We start from the raw sequence: 22,407 nt of genomic DNA, 5'->3' as shown, positions 1-22,407 counted from the left end.
GTCACTTTCGGTCAACGGCACTCACTCAGAGATAGTGCATATGCATTCTTTCTGTTACAGCACATAAATGGATGCCTAAATGTTTCTATCTCTGTTTAGCTTTCCTGTTGTAAGAAAAAGTTATGAAAGAAAAATCAGTCTTACAACCAAGGAGCTTATCAGTTTGAGTCAGTCACCAGAGAGAGTGTTGGGGTGGCAGAGAGAAACATTGGCCATCTTACCAAGTACCAAATCAGATGACATTTCTTATAATGCGTTGACACCAGTATAAACTCTTACTCCAGCTTTTCCCTGCGATGTGGGGAATATTTAAAAATAGCCCTGTTCCATTCTCTCCTTTAATAAAGATTGAGAGTGGATGGAATGTGTTTCTGTTGGGGTTACAGGGGGAGTAAGTGGGAAGGCTTTAAGGAAGGTTTAATCCACCCAGCTTTATACAATACCTCCGCCTTCCCTGAATTCCGTTCGTCCTTGGTGCTGGTGAAATCTCACCACCTTAGAATAAGAAACCTGCACGTGGAAAATGGTTGCTTCCTTAAGCAGCTCTGCGTAACTTCTTTTGGAATGCTTTACAACGGAGGCCCCTTGCCTGCCCTAGGAAGGAAGACCTTGATCTCATACTCAGCCTCTTGACTCCAGTCCTCTTCCCTGAAGCTTTTGTGCCAGGAAACCAGAGACAAGTGGCTGAGTGGATCTGTTTCACCTAAAGATGAGGATGAGTTCAGCTGCTTTGACACCCTGTTCAGACAATTGGTGATGTGGCTATGCCACAATTCCCTTACATGTGCCTACGTAAGAGAGGACAGCCAGATTCAGATTTTCTTTAGCTAGAGGTTCTAGCTCCCAGCTAATGCAGGAGAACAGGAAGGCGAAATTGGTTAGGAGCAGAAGTACATGTGCACTAGTCAAGCCTGGTGAAATGCAGAAAGTCAACTCTTTTTAGCAAAGTGCAGTTTTAAAATGACCCTGCAAATCAGGCTTGCAAGTCCAAGCTCCTGTTGCTGAAAAAAAGTCCAGCAGCTGCCTCATGCTGTGTAGACTCAGTGCTGTGAATATTTGTCTTCTGCAAACTATATGCTACAAAACACCTTTCTCTTCCCCCCTCCCCCCATAGCGTCAAGGTGGAATTGGGTTTCATTTAGTCTCAAGACACAGAAGTGTTTGTAACTAGGTATTGAGGGGGATATTAGTTATTTAGGAGGATAAAACTAATCAGACTTTTTTTTTTTTTTTTTTTTAAATGCTACATTGAAAAGGACACTCACACGGCTTTGCTAGGTTCTTGGGTAGTCCAGAGATGCAGAAATATTACAACAGGGCCAAATAAACAAGAAATGAGACTGACATCATTAAGAAGCACATTAATGGCAATGCAAACCATATATGGTTTTTTTTCTACTTCTGTCCCCTACGCTGTAAATCGGTGAAGGTTGGGAAATAAAATCTTTCCTCCACTCATAGCATTGATCTATGGCCTTGCCTGCCTAAACTGTCATATTTCCTTTATTGGATAGTCGAAATGTATACAGCATGATCTGTTTCATGCTCATATTCAAATAAAAGAAAGGCAACAGTGTTTCAAAATTGTTTACAGCTTCCTTTCCTAAGGCATATGGTATCTGTTCTTTTTTCCCCCTTTATCTTGCACTGCACTGTACGTGGAAGTCCTCTTTTGAACGTTAAATAGATTTGTTGTCCAAGTGGAGTCTGACAGCATTCGGGATACTAGGAAATGAGTAAATATACATTTTTTTTAATGCTCCTGAGGCCATCTTCATAATCTATTCAGTAAGAATTTTTAAAATTATCTTTGCAGATGAGATGTATCTTCACTGACAAATAAATAACTTTAATATTTACATAGCATATTTACCAAGTGTATGCCTCAAAATTGCATTGGCATCAGTATCATTTCATTAAAGTGCTTTGATCAGACCATCTCTCACCCTGAAAGCCATGTGATGTGGGTCTCCTTTGTCTGTTTACAAATAGAAGCTTGGAATTTGACCATTAGTATAGTAGTGTGAAGAATTAAAAGGAAACTGTTTTGTTTTGGTTTTTTAAGTCTGTGGAACTAAGTGGAAAGGTTATAAAAGCAAAGTTAGGCAAATGACAGGGACTTGCAGAAACATGTCATAGGAGATGTATGCTGTGTAAGCATAGAAAGTTATGACAAGTCCCTTTGTTGTCAAGAAAATACACAAAGTTAACTGAATTAAAGTGGTTAAAGCCTTGAACTTAAACTATTTTTCTTCCCTCCTTCCCACATTTTTCCCCCAAATTTTCTAGCCTCCAGGGGCTGTTCCTGGTACGCAGCCACTGCTGCCAAATTCAATGGACCCTACGCGACAGCAAGGTAAAAATGCTCGAGGATGCCTGAAGGTGTCTTGCACTTGGCTTTGGGCCAAACACTATTACTCTGCTATAATGACTTCATTGATTCTACTTCCAACAGGGCACCCTAACATGGGAGGACCAATGCAAAGGATGAATCCTCCCCGAGGGATGGGCCCCATGGGTCCAGGTCCACAGGTAAACTTAAGCAGCACATTTTCTCTCCTGTCCTGTGCCAAATAACATTTTATGACTTCATAAAGTTTATGAGCAAAACATCATCCAAACAATCTCCAGGGGTTTAAGGAGCTAGGAGTTCTTCCCACCTATTTCCCATTAGCACTAATGCATTTTACATTAGAGTATTGCAGCTGGAAAGCCCGCCTTCCAACAGTTGTATCTTCAGGGCTCAACATCCTCTTTAGGGATATTGCAGAAGCCCCTCTAGCTCTTTAGTCGGAGGCAGTGCTGTTTAGCTGTGACCATGTAGAGATGGGGAATGCATTATCCAACTTGCCTTGATAACACTTTAAAGGGAGTGCCCCCGTAAAAAAAAGTAAGTTATTTATAAATAACAAGGACATGAAGCTTCCATCTACTGCATTCTCTTCTTCCCTACCCTGCTCTGTAGACCATTTCAGTTCTCTGGCATTTAAGCCACTCTTGGTTTTCTGCCTCTTCCCTTCCCCCATTTGGAAAGTAAAACTTCAATTTGGGGATTTTCAAGTTGAAGAATTGGCTGATGAGCATTTTAGGGATTTTTGTCCCAAAATTGGGACATGATGAGTGATCTCTCACCTGCCTGCTTGTGAGCTTCAGAAACGTTCCAACACCTTTTATTCCTGTAATGCCCTTCCTCCTCTCCTCCCCCCCCCTTTCGCCCCTGCCAGTATATTTCGGAAGTTCTTGTCGTTCCTGAGGCATTTCAGCAAACTTAGCTTGCTAGACTCCTTTGTAGTAGGAACTAAGCATTGGCATTACTCAAGAATGCTCAGGGGTTTTTTTAAGTTAGCAAACTAGCATTCTCCCCCTGAATTTTCACTAGCATAAATGTTAGCTAGACAACCAACAAAATCATCTCTTCAGTTACATACCAGAGATGGGAGAACCAGTCCAATTATGAGTAAGTTTTAAACGTAGTAGATCTGAGTTAATATATTCTTTGTATTGATTCATTTTAACAAGTGAATTTGCATGCTACTATGTTGACTCACTCTTCTTTGTTGGTTGTGATAGGGTGGTATGGTGTTTAAAAAGTCTATCTTGGATGTAAGTTTACCCTCCCTGACCTGTTTCCTGTATTGAGTCTTCCGTGCTGTTTGTGCAATAAATGAACATGTTGCACAGTTTTTCAGAGTGTGTAGAGGAGGCAGTTCAAACTAAATTAGTCTTGTGTGAAGTGGAACTGAATACTGACAAGAAGGGAGAGAAGTTGATTGAATAAAAATGAATATCCATCCCCTTGGGCACAGGTGTGAAACTCTACTAGATTCTCCACCCCTCAGAAAAAAATCCCAAGCATTCTTTGCAGGCAAACTTGGATTTCAGTAGCTTTGTTCTATGTTTTAATGGTCTGGCATGATCAGGAACTGGGATAAAGCTCATAATAGTCCCACATGTCTAATTACAAAAGCCTGCATCTGTTGCACTTGCACCAGCCAAGCAAAGAGTGCCATGAAAGTCCTGGATGCTCTGTCCAGTTTGGACAAACAAAGGTAATTGCTGTGGAACTTGAAATTTAATCAAGCACCTTGTAGATTTTTCTTGGTCACACAAGCTATTAAAACTTATGGAATTGTAGGGCTTTATTTCTTGCTCTAATGTAGGGTATGTTAGAGCGCTCCTTGTTTGTATCCACGGAAAGCTTTAAGAATTAATGTCACCAACTGGCTTTGAGTCTTCCTAAAATGCTAAAAAAGCAAGTGCTCAGAAGCTCGAGTGCATACAAGAAATAGTCAAAAATATTGCAGGAGACTCCCCATTTTTGTTGTATATAATAAATCATTGCACACATGCTGTGCTCTCACTACCTTCCCAAAGCATGTGTTTTTCCAAGACCTTCTAAAATATTACTTCACAAACTTTCTTATGGAATACATTTTTATCCAGCCAACAGTTATCTGCAGTCATTTATTAGCCACCTGATATGAACTAAAAAGTTGTCTTTTACAATGTAGCATCACATTTTAAGATCTTGACTTCCCTTCTCTCTCTTTTTTTAAAGATTATAGCTTTAATTCTGTGCACAGTATAAAGGCTTATGTGGGTGATGCTGAGGTTAATGTGTCAGTGCTTCTGCTGAATACAGTCTTCCAAGGGTTTGTTACTTCTCTGTTTTAATTCACATTTTGCTGAAGCTTGACACCCAGCTTCTCCACACAACAGTAGTTTTTTCCCTTTTCTAACACTTTGGTTAGTTAGGTCGTCGTCTTTCAGCTCCAATTAGAAATACAAAGTTTTAACGTGGGTTTTTGTATAGCAGCTTAGCATAGGAACAGAAACTTGTCAATTGAGACTTGCTAGTGATTTCTTTGGGTAACCCTTTTCATCCCCCCCTAAAGTACATATGTAAGATAAAGGACCCTACTTTAGTAAAAGCATGTCAGCATGGACTTAAATCCAAAGAATTCAGTGGAACTTCAGAACATGCTTAAAGTTACGTAGATGTTTAAGTGCTTTGTTGAATTGGGACCGTAATGAAATGGTTGTACTCGTACAACACCATTCTATTGACCTCACTGTTGCACTTTGAGTTACAAATACAGATATGATTGCAGGGGAGCAACAACCAAAACAAATGCACTTCAAATCAGTCTTCTGATAAGACGAATTTCCCAAATAAGCCAACCAAAAATGAATGGAAGTGTACTGGAGAAAATTAAAAATGTGGGCGGAACACCATATTGCGGTGTAATAAGGTATAGCTCCTGTCCTGGGAAGGAACAAGGGATTTGCTGGAGACATTTCCCTCCCGCTTTGCAATGAGAAGAGAGCCTCTTAGCAGCTGACTACATCTAGGCTGTATAGCTCTTGTGAGGGCATGAATTTTATGTGTAGAGACCAGTGAAGAGCTGGCCACGCATAACAACACATGTCAAGGAGCGACAGTGGCAGGCTGCCAGAGCCTTTTCCCTTTGTGTCCTCCTGCTGGAATCTTTCACTGACAGGTAAAGGCTGCAGCTGGGAGTTGCCAGAGCCTGTGGGGTCTTTCCCTGCATCAGGGAAGAGCAGCCTAGCTAGGAAGACATGGCGTGAGCAAGGAAAGCGCCCTGAAGATTACCTCCCCCAGTGGTGCGCAATCTTTTTTTCAACCACGGCGCCATATTTTATTGTACTTGTGTCGCGACTCCAAAGATAACTTGAGCAGTGTGGCGCTTAGATCCAGGCGGCCTGGCGCGGCACTTAGATCCGGGCGGCCGGGGCTTATGCTCACTGCGATGGAGACCCCTCGGAAGATATCTGCGACCCCCAGGGAGTTCACGGCCCACGGGTTGCGCATCACTGACCTACCCAAAGGGTTCAGGAATGTCTCTTGCTTTACTTGCCTAAGCAGCATCTCATGGTCTGTTATACCCATGTGAGGGGACTAGCCACGAGTGTACTCCCCACGCTGCCAAAAGGGACACACAGAGTAAGTGTCTCCTAGGAGTTCTGTGTCCAAGGACAAATACAAGTTTGTCCCATTCCAGTCCCAGAAGGATAGTTCTTCCAATCTCAGGGCCTCAGGAATACTTAGTGGTCGAGTTCAAGTGGGGAGGAGGAGGGAGAGGGGGGAAGGTTCCTAGGTGCTTTCAAGGAGATGGGGGAACCTGTTGAGCGAGTAAAAAACAAGTTTGCTGAGGGGAAATGGGAGTCAGTATATGTCCCTGGGGAGCCTTTCACTTCCTGAGAGCCACCTGAGATTTGTTCCTCTCCTTTAAAAAAAAAAAAAAAAAAAAAAAAAAAGTAAATAAATTTTTTTTTTTAAAAAAAAAAGGGGGTTTTCCATTCAAGTGGTTGGTCTGAGTCACTTGCACTGCAATACTTGCAAACGCAAGGAGCCCAAAGCTCCAGGGAGAAAGTGTTTGGTCAGGCCTTTCATCAAGCCCCTGCCCGGTTTTTCCCTGTCAGTATGGCAGTTGGCAGTTGGCTGGGTTGGGTTACTTAGCTCGATGTGTGGGAGCAGTGGCTTCCTACAGTGGCTGTTCCTCAACCAGCCTTGCAAAACTTGTGGAAATAAATTGGCTGAGGCACAGAAGAAACGAATGCTCTTTTACCTCGATGAGCAGACAAGAAGACTTTAGCCAGGCTGATGTATCCTGTAAACAGCCTGCCCAGATATGTGGAAAAAGATATGATGGGCAACTGTCTTGGAGAGAGGCAGAGAAATTCAGCATGGGGCTTCCTTTTCTTGGACCCACCGCACCCTCTGGCTTGGCATTCTAGTAGATATGCTACAAGATCAGGTACACTGATGGGTGACTCCTGCCGTAGGCAAAGCCAGTGGGTGATAAAAGAAAGGGAAACAGGTGCCGGAGTTGAGAGACATTGGATTTGTTGACAGCACTTCTGTCTTGCATGTCACCTTCCACCCCTAGCCCCTTGCACATGTTTGGGTTTTACTTGCTGATGCCACATCAGATTTACTCTGACTTGGTCAATTGGAAGAGTTCTGTAGTAAAATAGAAGCCCCTTCCCTCGCAACTCCCTGGGCCACAAATCTCTCTGTACATCTGTTTGTCCGCGTGCACACAGCGGAAGCACGCCCTGTTCTGTAGTGATTTGAAGACCAATCTTGTTTTACGTGAGCTATAACCCTAGGAGGACAGGTTGCTTTTCCATTTTAGAAAGCGGCTGCAAATGTTCATGCTGTTGGCATCTCCTCTGTGCATCCCATTGCTTGCTCATTACACTGTAGCAATAATCTTTCAAGCAGCTAATTTGTTTTTCTCTGTGTTCTTCCACCCCCAAACAAAAGGGGTGGGGGAGAGAAAAACCAGCCAGAAACTGATTTGCATCCTGGAATTAGAGGGGGATTTTCCACCTTCTATAATAATTGTATCGCAGATTTGGCAGGGCATTCCCTTTCTTCTGAAGTGTCTGTGGGCCACTCCCAGAGGCCAGGTGTTGGTGTAGGGTAACCTGGTGCTGTGCTGTGATCAGTAATCACTATGGGGAATCCATAATGCAAAATATATCTGGTGTTGGTATTCTTTAACAGCCCACGATGTCTTGCAGAGAGTCAATGGAAAGATACCAAAGTCTTGTTTAAAAGTTTTTAATTGCTTGTATGTTCATCATCATCTAATTTTTTTTATTAAAGTTCATTTTCACAGACTAACCCTCTTGTTTTTGTTTGTTTGTTTTTTTCCCTTCTCTTTTCTTCTCCGGTTTCCCTTCTCGTTATGGTAGACTGATCCTTGGTTATCATTGCAGAGCTATGGCGGCGGAATGAGACCTCCACCCAACTCTTTAGGCCCCGGCATGCCTGGAATTAACATGTAAGGCAAAACCCATGACTCTAACTCTGGTGTTTGGTGGCTTTTACCCTTGCTTTGAAATGACTTTGAGATCCCGGTTTTTCATTGTTGTTGTGCTGTATCTCCGTGTACCATATATAAAAAACTTTTCTTTTTCTTTTAAACTCCAGGGGCCCAGGAGCAGGTAGACCATGGCCTAATCCCAGCAGTGCTAATTCAGTAAGTATCTGGTTTTTTTTGTCAATATTAGATTAGAGCAAAAGCTTGTCAAAGAGCATCTCTACGAATGTGACTTCCATAGTGTCTTTTTCTACAACTTCTTGCTAAAGCTTTATCTTTAGAGCCAGCCAGTCTACAGATAGCACACTGAAGGGTCTGAGTATGAGGACAAGAAAATAGTGTTAAACCTATTTAAATAGGGGCATTCTTCTCTTCTCTCCCCCCCCCCCCCTCCCGGGGGGGCAGAGATTTACCATCCTCCATACTGTAGACAGCTTCCTGGCCTAGGTATGAGAACACCCAGTTAACTAGAGAAGATTTTTGCCACGTAGTATTCTGTTAATATGGTTGCTGCCTTTGTGTATCTAAAAGTTAAGGTTGCGTTTCTTTGTTCTAATCTGTTCCTTAGCCAGTTTTCTGTCCACTTTTCTGATTCAGGGAAACTTTGCGATACTTTGCAGCAGTGTGTGCAATCCCTTCTCCCTCCCTCCAAATGTGCAGGGGGGAATGAAAGAGACGGGAGCTTCCTACAGCCACCAGGTCATTTGGTGACCTCCAGTTTGTCTGAAAGAGTGCAGAACAACCACAACCTTGCTCTTGAACCATGCATTTTTCTTGCCCTGTTGTATCCTGCCAATAGTAGGGTTTTGGGGATGGAGTGAGTTAAAAGAAAAGGTGTGCCAACATATTCAGGCAATTATAAGATGTCAGAGGCCACTACTGTGATTCAACCTAGCTTGTTCTTCAGTTTGACAAAGTGGGATGTGGGTACCAGAGTTAAATGTGTAAACAGGGATATTTTGGGGAGAAATCCTGAATTTCAGATAATCAGCTCTCTCTCCTATGATCTGTTCATAGATTCCATATTCCTCTTCATCGCCTGGTACATATGTGGTAAGTGACTGGAGCTTAGTTCTTACTTCTAGCCAGATTCATGGGCAAATTCCAAGTATATATGTTGTATGTCATTGTTTCTATTTGTGCGGGTGGATATAACGTATTTTGACTTCTAAATAAATGCTCAGTGTGAGCTAAATGTATATAGTGTGGCCATATGCCAAGTTGGTACAGAAATCTGGGCAGAGGCAGAAATTCTAAAATGTAAGGATGTTTGTTGGTAAAATCCATTTGTTTTGGGTGCCTAGAACAGCCTCCCTCTCATGCAGATGTAAAAAATATTTGCAGTATTCCTGGGACCCTTTCTAAAGTGATTTCTGCCCTCTCCCACATACCTCTCAAATACTTCCTAGTTGAAAAAACATCAGATTTTGCTCGGGCTTAAACAAAGCATTGTACTTTGGCTACGAGAGTGCATCAAAGGTTTTAGCAGGAGATTAATGCTTGGCTGAATACCAAGGTGAGACATTGTTGCTGACAGCAGCAGGATCTTGCTGACCTATTGCAGTATATGTTATCACAGTGGTTTCTGATGTGTGTTTAATCTTGTCTACAGGGGCCCCCTGGTGGTGGAGGTCCTCCAGGAACACCGATCATGCCTAGTCCTGCAGGTAAAATTCAACAGCTGATGAATTCAATGCTATTAAAAAAAAAAAAATTAAATGTACTTGGGTATTTTGAATGAGCCCCCAAACTCCTCAGTTCACTTAACTGCTGCTCTATTGGATTCCTGATCCTGGGCCCAATTATTGAAAGACGCTTTTGGGGTTTGTTCGGATGGGACATTGTATTCACTTCGACCAACGTACTAGAGGATTGAGTTTCAAGAGGATGGACATTGTGGGTGGTGGGGAGCTCGGAGAGCACGCCTGAGTACATACGAAGTGGGGAAGAGGAGGGAGCCCTTCTGTGTCCAGATTTGTTTCTCTAAGAAGCAGCAGCCACTTCGTTTAATCCCCGTGTTTCTGAAATGTACCAGCCTGGCTTACAAGCCTCTCTAGAAAAGTGCAAAACGCTGCTTGTTCTGACAAAACGTTCTTATAAAAAATGGAATATTTCGTTTTGCCTTTCATTCTGGTAAGCAAACAAAAAGGCAAGGGAGTCGTTTTGTACTATTTAGGGGCGTACAGAAAAGAGCTTCTGTTTGCTTGTGTAAAAAAAAAATATATACAAGCCCAGGTTTAAAAAAAAATCATATTATCCACCCCCCCAAAACTCATGCTGTTTGAGAGAGATTGTCCTGTGCCCCTTCTTCCCCCTGCATTTTAACCATGATGGCTCCTCTCTTAAAAAGAACAGGCTGTGGAGACTGCCATTGTAATGTTTAGATTTATAATGTGGACTTTCAGGGGCTTTTGAAAACAGCTTTGCCAAATTCTGCTTGCCAGGGATAGGTACATTCTCTCACCCCCAAATTTCTTGTTTTTTGGATGTGTCAGTAAAATCTCTGACATAAGTGGGCATGAAGATTCTGCATCTGGGCTGGTAAATTTCTCTGGCAGTTTTGCAAGGCTGGTTTAATAATCATTGTCGTGATCAATAGGAGGGGCCGGCGGGTGGGTGGGCTCCAGGGAAGTAGCCCTGCTCTGTAACAGCGGTGTTTCACAGCTGCAGGGGAGGAGCTAAAATGTAATATTACGACTGTCTTTCTGCTTCTGCATTTTTATGAGAACTCTGACCTACATTTCAGACTAGGTCATAATAAAACAATCCATATGTTAATGGGTGCTGCTAGTCACTGCCCCGGTATTCTGTGGCGGCAACACACTTGTAATTTTTACATTTAGATTTTGTGATGTGATTAAAATGGTTTGTCTGGTACCATGTGCGTTACAAAGATCCAAGTTCCTTATCCATACAGTTTTGGGATTTGTTTTTAATACCGATGTTGTTGTAATGTTTTTTTGGATAATTTTGAGGTATTAAGTGATACATAGAGGCAAATTATCTTTCTACACCTCTTCTGACATGCAAGCCCTGTGATTCTCAGTAGTTGAATTATTTTCACAGTTGAATTTCTGTGATTAAAAACTTTGTGAATCTTCATTAAATACAAATTAGCCAGAAAATGGTGGCACTTAAAAAGAATTTTAGGTGATAAAATACAGAAGAATGAGTTCAAGTGGCATGAGTTTGTTTTAATTAAGAAATGAATTAATCACCCTGACTTACTGAGCTTCACTGTTCTACAGATTCAACCAATTCAAGTGACAACATCTACACAATGATTAATCCAGTACCGCCTGGAGGCAGTCGATCGAATGTAAGTCTGCTTTCTAATAATTTACATATCAGATACCATAACAAATCATAATTAACTTCATCAGTTGAGGGTAGAGCAGTTTAATTGATTTCAACCATTGGTTACAAAATAGAAATAAAACAAACCATCAAAAAGTGATTAACTCTTCAGCGACTTTGTTAATTTTTTATGCTCATTAAAACAGGCCATTCATGCTGCTCTGGTCAAGATCATGTCAGCAACACACCCAGCTAGCAGTCACATTTAAAGAGATACAGCCAGTTTTTAAGCTACTTACTTTCAAAAATGAGTTCCAATCCCTGCCAGTGTGGACAAGGTGTTTTGTGAACATGTGAGAGGTTTATTAACTCTATTTTATACTCACCTTCCCAGAGGGGACGAAGGCCCACACCAAAGGGAAGGCTGACTCTTCAAGGGAGAACCGTGAAACAGACTAGACACAAAGTACAGGCCAATGTATAAAGCTGGGGATTTTCAAAGAACAAGTTGCATTTCTGTGGGATTTGGGCTCCTGACCATCACAGTGGAGAAGAAAGAGAGAGGGGGCCATGTTGGCTGTTGTGTTGATGGGCGGTGCAGGTGAAAAAGATCAAACCAGACTGACTCATTTCATGTTGACAGTGTCCCTTAAAGGGTATGTCTACACTGGAATAAAGGACCTGTAGCACAGCCATGGCTGGGCCTGATGCCTTGAGGTCATGGCTAAAAATTGCTGAGTAGATATTTAGGCTCAGGCTGGAGGCAGAGACCTGGGATCTCCTCTGGGGGTCTGAGAGCTCAGGCTTCAGCTCAGCAATTTTACAGCCCGGGAGCTTGACTGACCTGGCCCAGCTGCAGGTGTTTAATTGCTGCAGACCTCTACCTTAAGGGGCTTTATAACTGGGCCCTTAAGCTTTGCTCTGTGCTGCAGCTCCGTACACAAGCCAGGAATCTGTCACACTGGGGGTTTTCGTGCTCGCGACGGCTGTGTATCTGTTTAGACAAATATTTGCTGGGTTTGACTCGGTCTTCAGCTTACGTAAGTAAAGCGATGTGAGTAGGAACTTCCTCTGCAAGTCTAGCGACAGGGAGGCGATGATGAATGAAAACCTACCCCCTGCATCTTTACAGTAGTACCCATGCTGTGCTCAGTGCCTTTGTCTCTCAAGCAGGGTGGGCCCTGCTCTAAGGAGCTGCCACGTTATTGCATCTGCCTGATGCTGGAGCATGGGTGCGTGATGCCCATGTGCAAGTGGCTGCGTTGGCTGGATCCATGAGGGTCTGTCATTCCTGTCTGTGTGCTGAGGCGGGAAGACATTGCACCCATCCACTTGGGGGAGGAGGAATGGTGGTGCTGGGAGGGGGATGGCGTTGGAGCGTGATGGTTCCACTTGAAGCCTCTCTGCTTTGGTGCTTGGTAAGAGAGGAGCTGATGGTGTTGGTGAGAAGCAGCTGTTACGGCGGGGAGGTGAATGCTCCTCCACCCATCTCTTTCGCAGGCCTGGAACTCTAGGTCTCTAGGCCTTGCCAGAGCAGAGGCTGCCAGTTGGCCTGAATCCTGGATGCTCTTCGGCTTGGTACAGGGCATGTAGGCTGCTAGCTGCCTTTGATGCTTTTTGTGCGTCAGGATAATGGCAGAGCCAGTTTAGAGACCCCACTCCTGTTCTCTTGGGGGACAGGAGCCTGGCAGAGGCCCGACGCCTGGGCACCAGACTGCTCCAGAGCAAACCCCATGGGCTGACTTGAGGCACTGCATTGGTAGGCTCCAGCGGGAGGCTTGTCCTGACAGATGGCGGATGGTCACAACCCAGGGGCTGGGGCTGGACCTAGCAAATCCCCTGTACTGTGGTTTGGAGCACTGGGAGGTGATGGAAGGAAAGAAAATGTGGCTGGCTCCCTCAGCTGCAGCGTGAAACCTGGACCTGGATTTGCCATGGTGGATCAGGTTGTGTAGGCAGGAGGTGGTTGTGGCTCGTAGTGGTCTCGGAACACCCACTGGTGGCCAGAGAAGGGTGTCACAAGCACAGTGGAGTGAAGGGAGTGAGCCAATCCTAGTAGAGCACAGCACAATGACACCTGCTGGTCCCCGGGGGTGACGCTGGGTTCTAGTGGCTGGATGTGCCCTTTAGGCATTGCTTCCTGGCTTCAAGGATGCATAACTCTTTGGGCTGTCATGCTCCCTGGAGGGACAGAAGCTGCAGAACCATTGTGAGACTGCTGCTGACCCAGCAGCCAGGGGTCACCCTGCACATGCATGCATGTCAGGCAAAGTGTCTGCTGATGGCAGAGTGAAAGGGAGACTTCATGCCTGTGTCTGAGTACAGGTCTGCCTGTCAGAGTTTGTGGCTGAGTTTGCTCCTTTAAGGGGGGGTTTAAAGCCCGCCCTCCCCACACCTTGGAGCATTTAACCAGGTGGGGAGAAAGGCAGCCCTTCTCGTCACACCCAATGCCTGTTCTGTTGCCAGCTCGCTTCATTGGGTATCTTGGCTGACAGCTTGCCACAATGGCAGCTATTTCCAGCACAGTCTGGAGCCCTGCAAACTGCAGGTGTCCCATGGAGGGATATTACTGCCTCTGTAAATACCGGTCACAGTGGAAGTTGGAGAAGGTGGAGCCAGAGCCCTGCCATTCTGGGCAGAGATTTCTGCTTCTGCTCCCTTTGTGCTCGGTGCACGCTAGGCTCTGCTCATGTGAACGCTTCCTGCCCAGAGCTGCTGTCACATCGTAGACTTGGTCTGTGCTCGGAGCTTGTCCCTGTGTAGCTATTCAGTTGAATGCCATAGGGAACCACCACAGCCTCTCTGACCTCCTGTATATTGCAGGCCTCACCCCCAATGTTCCCTGTAATCTTTTCCATCCATGTATGGATTTTTTTTCTATCCATGTGCAGAATAATTGTTTTATGTACACCAAGGCATGCGTGCATGAATGTAACACAAGAACTAGAGTTATAACAGAAGAAGTAGGGATCACCACACGAAATTAATAGGTAGCAAGTTTCAAACAAAAGGAAACATTTCTTCCCACAGCGCAGTCAACTTGTGGAACTCCTTGCCAGAAGACATTTGTGAAGGGCAGGACTTTAACAGGGTTCAAAAAAGAGCTAGATTATTCATGGAGGTTAGGTCCATCAGTGGCTATTGCCCAAGATGGGCAGAAATGTTGTCCCTACCCTGAGAGCTGGGAATGAGCAACTGGATATGGATCACTTGGGTTACCTATTCTGTTCAGTCTCTGGGGCATCTGGCATTGGACATTGTCAGAAGACAGGATACTGGGCTAGATGGACCGTTAGTCTGACCCAGTGTGGCTGTCTTATGTGAATGTGCATCACCAAGAGAAACAAAAAACCTAGCTGTGGGTGCTCTGCTGATCAGCTGGGTGGCATTCGAATCTCTCCTGAGTGGCACAAGCAAGCTTACAGGAAACATTGGTCCCTACCACCACCACACTAAATCCAACAACCAGACCCTCAGTATTACAGCTGGCTGCCCACCCTAGTGATCCAGCTATACCAACAATCCCCTCTCCCCCCAGGGTAGACAACGTGATGCTTCCTTTCCCATAACTACAGGCATGCGGGGACGTGGCGATCCTGCGCCGTACTCTGCGCTGGGGGCTGTGCTTGCATACTGTACTGACGTGGCTTTGGGAATGTGGACGTAGCCTTAGTGACCCATCAAAGCACTCGCTGTAGCTTTCTTGAGGCAGTTAAGTTTTAAGCGGGATTGCTTCCCAACCCAGTGGGAGCCAGGTCACTTTTCTGCGTGTGGGCAACATTTGGATCGCAAACCATCTGTTGTTATCTTGAGGCCATCCGTACCAGTGGATGTGCGGGCCTGCTTGAGGCTGATAGGAGCAAGGGTCTCTGATTTTTGGGGTTACATTGTCTGCTGTTTTCTTCCTCAGTTCCCCATGGGGCCCGGTTCTGACGGCCCAATGGGAGGCATGGGAGGTATGGAACCACATCACATGAACGGATCATTAGGTAAGCTCAAGGCCCGCCGAGTGGGAAACCAGCTAGACCTAGCCCTGAACAAGCCATGAATGCCGATTTGCCGTTCAGGATTAGATCCCGGGAGTGGAGATGTTGTATGGTGGCTGTTCCTGCCGTACCCGTCAGTGATTTTGGAGGCTTGTGTGTGTACCGTGAGCTTTCAGAGGTCTGAGCATTAGCCTGTTTCCTCACATGGCCTTCTTTTGCCATGACCTCCCTGCCAAGCCACCCACATGGCTGAATACTGGTGTAGCAGGGGGCTCTAGCCACAGCCTCACTGGAGCAGCCGGTCAGAAGAACAGCGTAACAGCACCAACAGTATTTGATGTGTCATGGAAAGCAGTAGAAAGGCCCGTTAACCTCTCGAGTGTCGTCCTGAACTATAGGGGCAATGCTCTAGTTGGATCAATGTGGGAGTATCACGGAGAGCCCCGGCCGCTGCAGCTAACCTGCCATTATCACAGTGCCAGGCGGTAAGAGAGCCTGGCGCTATGCAGTCAGGTGAGCTGTCCTCTGCTCCCTGGAGTTCAGCATACAAAGCAAAGACAGCTGAGGCCCCCACTTTCCCTTTACCAGAGGCAAATGTTAAGAAGCATGGGATTAGCACAGCTGTGACCTGCCTTGCTGGCTGCTGCTGCCTGCTGCTAGCAATGCCCTGGAGTAGTTGCATGTAGCAACTGATGGTGGTTCCAGGCACACACCCAGCCTGCTCCAATGTTGAATGGGCTGGCCAAGGAGGGAAGCTGCATTAACTGTGAGCAAGGAATGTAACTAACTCGCAAGTAAGAATTCTCTCTCTTCTCTCTCTAGGGTCAGGCGACATAGATGGACTTCCAAAAGTAAGTGTGCACTGTGGTGACCGGGAAGGTGAATAATTTTCCTTCCCCCTGTCGTCCTTCCCTCGCTCCCAAAGCATCAGCAGTGAGAAAATCAGTGTGAGGCTACAATGTAGGGGGAGCAGTAGACACATGGGGCTTTCTCCCCTCCTGTAGCCCTTTCCCATGAAATGTTTGCTACAGTGCTAAGAGAAGGTTGTATAATACGCAGCCATTCTCTCCTGCTCTCCCACTAGCCGTTCATAGTGGTTGGCGCAAGGGATTAGGCCGATATGTGCTCAGTGACGTATTTGAGGCATGCTCACCTTCTCTTGTGTCTCCCTAGAATTCTCCAAACAACATAAGTGGCATTAGCAATCCCCCGGGCACTCCGAGAGATGATGGTGAACTGGGAGGTAACTTCCTCCATTCCTTCCAAAATGACAATGTGAGTTGCTCAGACATCCAGTCTCTAAGTTCCTTTTCTTTTGGTGTCAGACTTTATATGGCTCTGTCTCTGCATCCTGGTGGTACCTGTGCTCTGGAGGGGCAGGGGTTGACCATTAGAACCTGCACGCATATAAAATGTTGTATCTGCTGCTTTGTCCTTATCTGTAAAAAATGAGGTGTGGCTATCCGCAGGTATAAAGCAGATATCCATGGATTTGCAGGGCTCTAGTGATGACACATTCTCAGACAGTAGAGAAAGCATGTTATCATTTAATACAGGTCTAGCTGTGGTCCAGGGGCTCAGTCTGGGGGTAGGAGTCGAAGCCATGGTTCCTAATCCTGATTCTGCCACTGACTTGGCTCTTTGACCCTGGAAGTGTTGCTTAATCTCTGTGCTTTGGAGACTCCCCTATCCAGGCAGAAAAACCAAAGTAAGGATAACAACTCTTACCTGCCATCTGTGCTGCCTTTTGAGACTGATAGATGAGCAAGGTATTGAGTCAAAAAGCAATAAAGACTAAGACACAGTGGCAACAGCATCAGGTTTAGCAAATGAGGGCTGAGGAGAGAGAAGAAATGTGGCCCCAGTAGATCACATGGCTGTGAACACAGCTAGTTGCCCAGTTGGCAGGGTTTTTAAAAAAGGTATAAATCAAGGGTGGGGAATCTAAGGTCTGGGGAGCCGCACGTAGCGCCCAGCTTGCCTGGATCCAGCCCCCGAGGCTTAGGGCTCCCCCCATCACTGGGCTGGAGCACACAATCTACTAGCCTGGGCTCCACTAAGCTCTGGCGTGCAAGGAAAGTGTGAGGAGTGACTTGCTCCTTCTCAGTCGGGAGCCACGGCATTGAGGATTTATTTTCCTTTTTTTCCCCCCTTCTCTCTTGTGTGCAGCCCCCAACTGACTTGTTTTTTTTCTTGTGGGTCAAGGGACCCCGACCCCAAGAAAGGTTCCCCAACCCTGATGTAAATAAACTTTGCTCCTCCCCCTCTCCTCCCCCATCTAGCCATTGTATGCATGAAAATGAGCTACCTTGGTGAGCTTAGGAACAGATCTCTTCGCTCTGGGCCCACCTCCTTACACAGCCGTGCTGCAGTCCAGAACAGCAAGGAAGCTGCAGGTTTAGTCTTGAGACCCACCCCCCGAATGATGCTCGGGAGCAGTTTAGCTCAGGCTTGCAACACCTCTTGCTGCTTCGGGGCTGCCCTTAGGCAGACGCAGCTAGCCATGCTCACTTTCAGCGGTGAACAAATGCACACTCACCTTTGAGATCAGCAGAGGGTTTTCATATTGCATTTCAAGCTCTACTGATGCAAGAGACTCCCCTTTATTTTCCTCACTGTATTTAGTATTATATACGTGCAAGCATTTAAATTGCTTCCGCCCCCATACTGTTTTGCTTATTTTCTCCCTGGAAAGACCGTTATGGAGCGGATTATGTGCTGATAAATTAAGAGTCTGTAGCATATTCTGTCTTTCTGATTTATTATATCCAATTACGTTGCTTTATAGTTTTCATAAGCCCGAGTCTTACTTTCATATCCCCTCTTCCCTGGCCTTACCCGCATTTAGTATTTCAGTCCGGTTTGCCCAGTACTCATTCTGTGCTTCTCTCTTTCAGTATTCCCCCAGCATGACGATGAGTGTGTGATTTCCCTCCCCCTCCAGGATAAAGTCAGCTGCCGTTTGGAGGATCTAAAAGAAATTATGCAAGAAGAAACTAGGTGTATTGGCAGAAAGACGCGAGGGGGGCAAAACCCCGTTTTAGTTTCATGCAATAAAAAGGCTGAACTTTTTATTCCATAAAACATGAAGGACAAAACTTAAAATATTTCAAGACGTGACAAGATCCTTCTTGTGCAGAAGGGTTTATATATGTACATGACACTTTTTTTTTATTTTTATTTTTTTTGGAAACAAATGGAAGCCTCTAGTACCCAACTCCAACCTCTTTCCTTTTTTTCTTTTAAACCTGTTGTATGTTTGTGCTGTGCTACACCAGGAAACTAGTCTAGATACGAAATCTCATGTTGTCTCTGTTGTAGTCAGATTTTTTTGAAAATAAACTGGACAGTTTACAATTGGCGGTTTTTGTTCAGAAGGCCTGTTTTTGTATCGTTTTGGGTTTTTTTTTTTTCTTGTTTGCAGCACAATGCCTCCTCCTCTGGAAGAGATTCCTCCACCTCATAGAAAGTTGTTAATGCAGTTGGCCCCTCATAGGATCACATCCTCAAGAATTAATTGTGATCTTACTATCTGTGACCGTGGCATGCACTGTATTAGTCTTTTTTTCCCCCTCTCAGAATACAAGGCGAATTCAGTACTTCCCCCTGCAAGAATCCTTGAGCTATCCCCCCCCTTCTTTCCCCCTCCCCTCCCCCCCCCCAAAAAAAAAGAGAAAGAAAGAGGGTTAATCTGACCTGGGATTTTGGAACGGTGATCTCAAGTTAACATCTCTGATTTTTTGTTTGTTTGTATTTTTTAAAAAAAGATGTGATCTTATCAGGGTTCCACTGTATGTGCTTTTGGAACTGGATGGAGATCTTTTACTGGAATTATTCAAATGTATACTTGCTATTCTGTAGGCTCACGCTAACAAAAAAAATTAAATAAAAACAAAAATGAGAAAATTACCTTTCTTCTCGCAGTAGAGGTGACTACAGAAAAGTAGCAAACCAACCATGTCAAAGTGACACTCACCAGAGTCCGGGGATCTCTGTACATTACACTACCCTGTAGTTGGTCTTTGTTTTATAAATCTCCACTTTTGATCCATGTATATCATATTATGTAAAATATTATCTCCCTGGATTTCCCTTTGTGCCGATTATTGAGAACATTGTATCTTGTTTCAGTGTTTTTTCTTACCTTGTAGTCTGGTTCTAAAATGAGAGGGAAAAAAAGTAATTATTATACATTGTAGTTTGTGTACGATATTTGTTGATAATGTTTTATTAAAGGGATGTCTTTTTTTCCCCTCTACACCCCTTCACTGAGATGTTTTTTTGGGAACATTGGCTGGTTTTGTTTTTATTATTCTGACTGCAAGACCTGAGATGACAAACTTTTTTTAGTGTGTAATATGAATTTTTTTAAATGTTTGCCTTCTTTTTCCTAGGCATTTTAATTGTGCTTTACCTGTAGAAGGTTGGTGGGGGAGAGGGGGGGTGGGGAGGGGAGGGCAAAGGGTGTCAGTCTCATAGTTACAGTCAGGTTAATATTTAAAAAATTTTAAAAATCAGATTTGTTGTATTGCTAATACATCCGTGGTCTCCAGAATGGGTCATCTCTTTTTTGTTTTGTTTTTTGGGGTTTTTTGTTTTGTTTTTTGAAGTGAGAAATGACAGACCGGTTTTAATGTATTTTAAAATGGATAGCTAAATTATTGTCTTCATTGGTATGGGATGGTTTTTGAATGAAACGGTTCTTTTTTCCCCCTCCATGCTGTAATAAATATAAACATAAACATTTGAGTTCAGTTCTCTGCTGTTTGTTACTGGGTCTTGCCATGAGAAAGCTGGGCACTTTCACTTTTGCTTCAAATGGCTTGCGTGCTCTCTACCGCTTTTGGGGGGCAGGAGAATGTGGCTGTATGCAGAACTGGCCATTTTAACCCCTCTACCACAAGGAATTTGTATTGAGACATCTCATGCCAGACCGAGTGGCAGAGCCGAGAAGGAGATAGCAGAGGAGTATCTTTTATACCGGTGGTGTCCAACCAGTTCTGCACTAGTGTAGCAAACCAGCCAAGCTCAGCCGGCCAAATAGCCACATGTGGCTAGCATGTTGGACACCATGGTTTTATGCACTGCTTTAGCAGTGCAGAGATGCTGTTAGGGGGCTGGTGGAGAGTCCCTTAAGCCCAGAGCAGCAGAAGACTTCAGAAAGCAGCTCTATGCTCTTTTCCCTGGTGCATTAGGCCTTAGGGTTAGAGGTATGACTGTCGCTCTGGGCTATAAATTAGACTAGCCCTCATGCCGGTGGCCATTTCAGCACGTGGCCCTGAATCACTGAGGTGGCATGAAGTCAGGCTGCACCTCCAGAGCTAGGCCTCTCAGGAGGTGCCACGTAGAACCAGGTAAAGTGCATTGAGTAATTTCAATGGGATGGATCATTTCCTTAGAGCTGTGCCCACTAAGGACTCGGATCTGTGAGGTATCTTGGGAAGCCTGTTAGAAACTCTCCCTCTCCCTTGACTATTATTATTATTATTATTATTATTATTAAAGCTTCCAAGTCCATTTTAAGAGGAAGAAACCCTGAAACTTTGAGGGATGGTGCCTGTTTTACCCTTTGGAAGGAACCCTACCATTCCCCTCCCTCGACCTGGCTTGTGGGGCTAGGCAAATGCGTGGGGTTGCTGAACTGGAAGGCCATGTGCAATATGGTTGCATGTAAACAGCCATCTGTCTTGGGTGAACCTGCTGCCAGGAGAGAACTGGGGACCCTCCTGTTCAAAGACGACAGACGTATTTTAAAAAGACCTTTAGGAGCCTTAAGGGGAAAGTGAGATTCCCTGCTTGGGGGAAGCTCTCCCCACCGCAGAAGCTGCAAGACTCCCTTGGTGAAGTGAAAAGGTCCTGCCACCTATGTTTGCAGGGAAAGGCCATTAGCAGCACACCAGGCCAGCCAACCTAAAGCTAACCATGAAGAGGAGGTCCAACACAGGCTAGCAATGAAATTAAGGACCTGGTGTTGCCAGTGTCCTTGTACAAGCTGCACTGCAGCTACTTCACTCGTTTTAGCCATGATTTCATCTAGCATGGGTGCTTTGCCACCTTTTGCTTGTGGAAGAGAGCCCAAACTCCGGCTTCACACGGGCTGAAGAGAGTTCCCCTTACAAAAATGTGCCAGTGTAGCCATCCTCTTTATCAGAACGTGCCTGTTTACTGTTGGAAGACCCAAAATATTCTTGCTTGGGGTCTCCCTTGAGCTCGCACCGGCTCTGCAAACATGCAAAACGAAGTGGGGAATGCAGGGGAAGAATCTGTTTTGTTTTGTTTTTTTCTGCTCAGCATCTGTGACAGGCAATGCACAAAATCCTGATTAAGGTTAAGCAAAGGAGGAGGCAGTGATACAGCAGTGTTATGTTTACAGCTTTGTCTTCAACAAATGGTAAACTTCAAGTCAGCCAGTGCTGTTCTCACATGCATCATGTGGAGCTCTTAGTGTAACTCCAAAGGGAAGGTTACTTTTTTTTATACACATGTAGCCCAAGGTCCAGTGGGCTTCAATAGCAGCCCTGAGAACTACAAGTTGTGGACTACAAACTGCGGCATGTTGGGAGAACTTCCTGCCAGGATGTACCCTCTGCCCCTAGCAAGGTCTGAGCAGGGACTGAGCTAGAAACCGCACCAGGCTGCATGCAGAGAGGAGGGGCTGCTGAACTATGATCCTGCTCTGTGTGTGTGTGTGTGTGTGTTTTTTTTAACAGAATAAAGCCTGTTCTTGGTTTATCTGTCTGGGTGGGTCTGGTCTGAGGTGTGCACACACACACACACACACACACTAATACACAATACAAAGCACACCAAGGAGTCTGAGGCCTAGCCTCCCACAGCTGTATAAGAAGTCACAAGGCCTCACACTGGGCTACTGAACGAACACACACGCACGAACACACACTGCCCAGCACAATGGGGTCCTTGTCCATCATTTCATGGCGGTATTTCAATACAAATCTGAGTTCACCTTTAATGGAGGAACAAAAGACAGGACTATGCAGCACTTTAAAGCCTAACAAGATGGTTTAATAGGTGATGAGCTTTTGTGGGCCAGACCCGCTTCCTCAGATCAAATTGTGGAAGAAAATTGGCATGACCAAAAGCGATTTCCCCCCCCCCCCCCCAAAAAAAAAACCAAACAAACGAGATATTCTGAAGGGAACACTTGAAAAGAGCTTTTTCTTTCGGAGTCTGATGTGAATGTTTGGGTTCTGAGCTAATATTATGAGTCTGTCACTACTGAAAACACCCTTTGTAGGGCTTGAAGGCAT

The 22,407-nt window shown here is 45.0% G+C and overlaps 1 protein-coding gene across 4 annotated transcripts in view; it reads left to right on the top strand.

Annotated features, from left to right (window-relative positions):
* The window catches only part of SSBP3 (single stranded DNA binding protein 3), a 156,109-nt gene extending 136,224 nt beyond the window's left edge, over nucleotides 1-19,885 (top strand). For 2 of the 4 annotated variants that reach the window (XM_006133473.5, XM_006133470.5), the window contains 11 exons: nucleotides 2,290-2,356; nucleotides 2,456-2,532; nucleotides 7,726-7,814; nucleotides 7,964-8,012; nucleotides 8,871-8,906; nucleotides 9,466-9,520; nucleotides 11,102-11,172; nucleotides 15,061-15,139; nucleotides 15,959-15,987; nucleotides 16,310-16,411; nucleotides 18,034-19,885. In XM_006133473.5, the coding sequence (XP_006133535.1) occupies nucleotides 2,290-2,356; nucleotides 2,456-2,532; nucleotides 7,726-7,814; nucleotides 7,964-8,012; nucleotides 8,871-8,906; nucleotides 9,466-9,520; nucleotides 11,102-11,172; nucleotides 15,061-15,139; nucleotides 15,959-15,987; nucleotides 16,310-16,411; nucleotides 18,034-18,063 (684 nt within the window). In that variant the 3' untranslated portion in view covers nucleotides 18,064-19,885. The remainder of the gene's footprint in view (nucleotides 1-2,289; nucleotides 2,357-2,455; nucleotides 2,533-7,725; nucleotides 7,815-7,963; nucleotides 8,013-8,870; nucleotides 8,907-9,465; nucleotides 9,521-11,101; nucleotides 11,173-15,060; nucleotides 15,140-15,958; nucleotides 15,988-16,309; nucleotides 16,412-18,033) is intronic. The other 2 variants (XM_006133475.5, XM_006133471.5) reach the window with 1 other exon arrangement.
* Nucleotides 19,886-22,407: the final 2,522 nt, after the last annotated feature.

This window comes from Pelodiscus sinensis, chromosome 9 (genome assembly GCF_052426305.1).
Source record: "Pelodiscus sinensis isolate ZL-2025 chromosome 9, ASM5242630v1, whole genome shotgun sequence".
NCBI lineage: Eukaryota > Metazoa > Chordata > Testudines > Trionychidae > Pelodiscus > Pelodiscus sinensis.
Note: the sequence above shows the minus strand (reverse complement) of the source record. Positions and strands in the feature narration are given on the sequence as shown.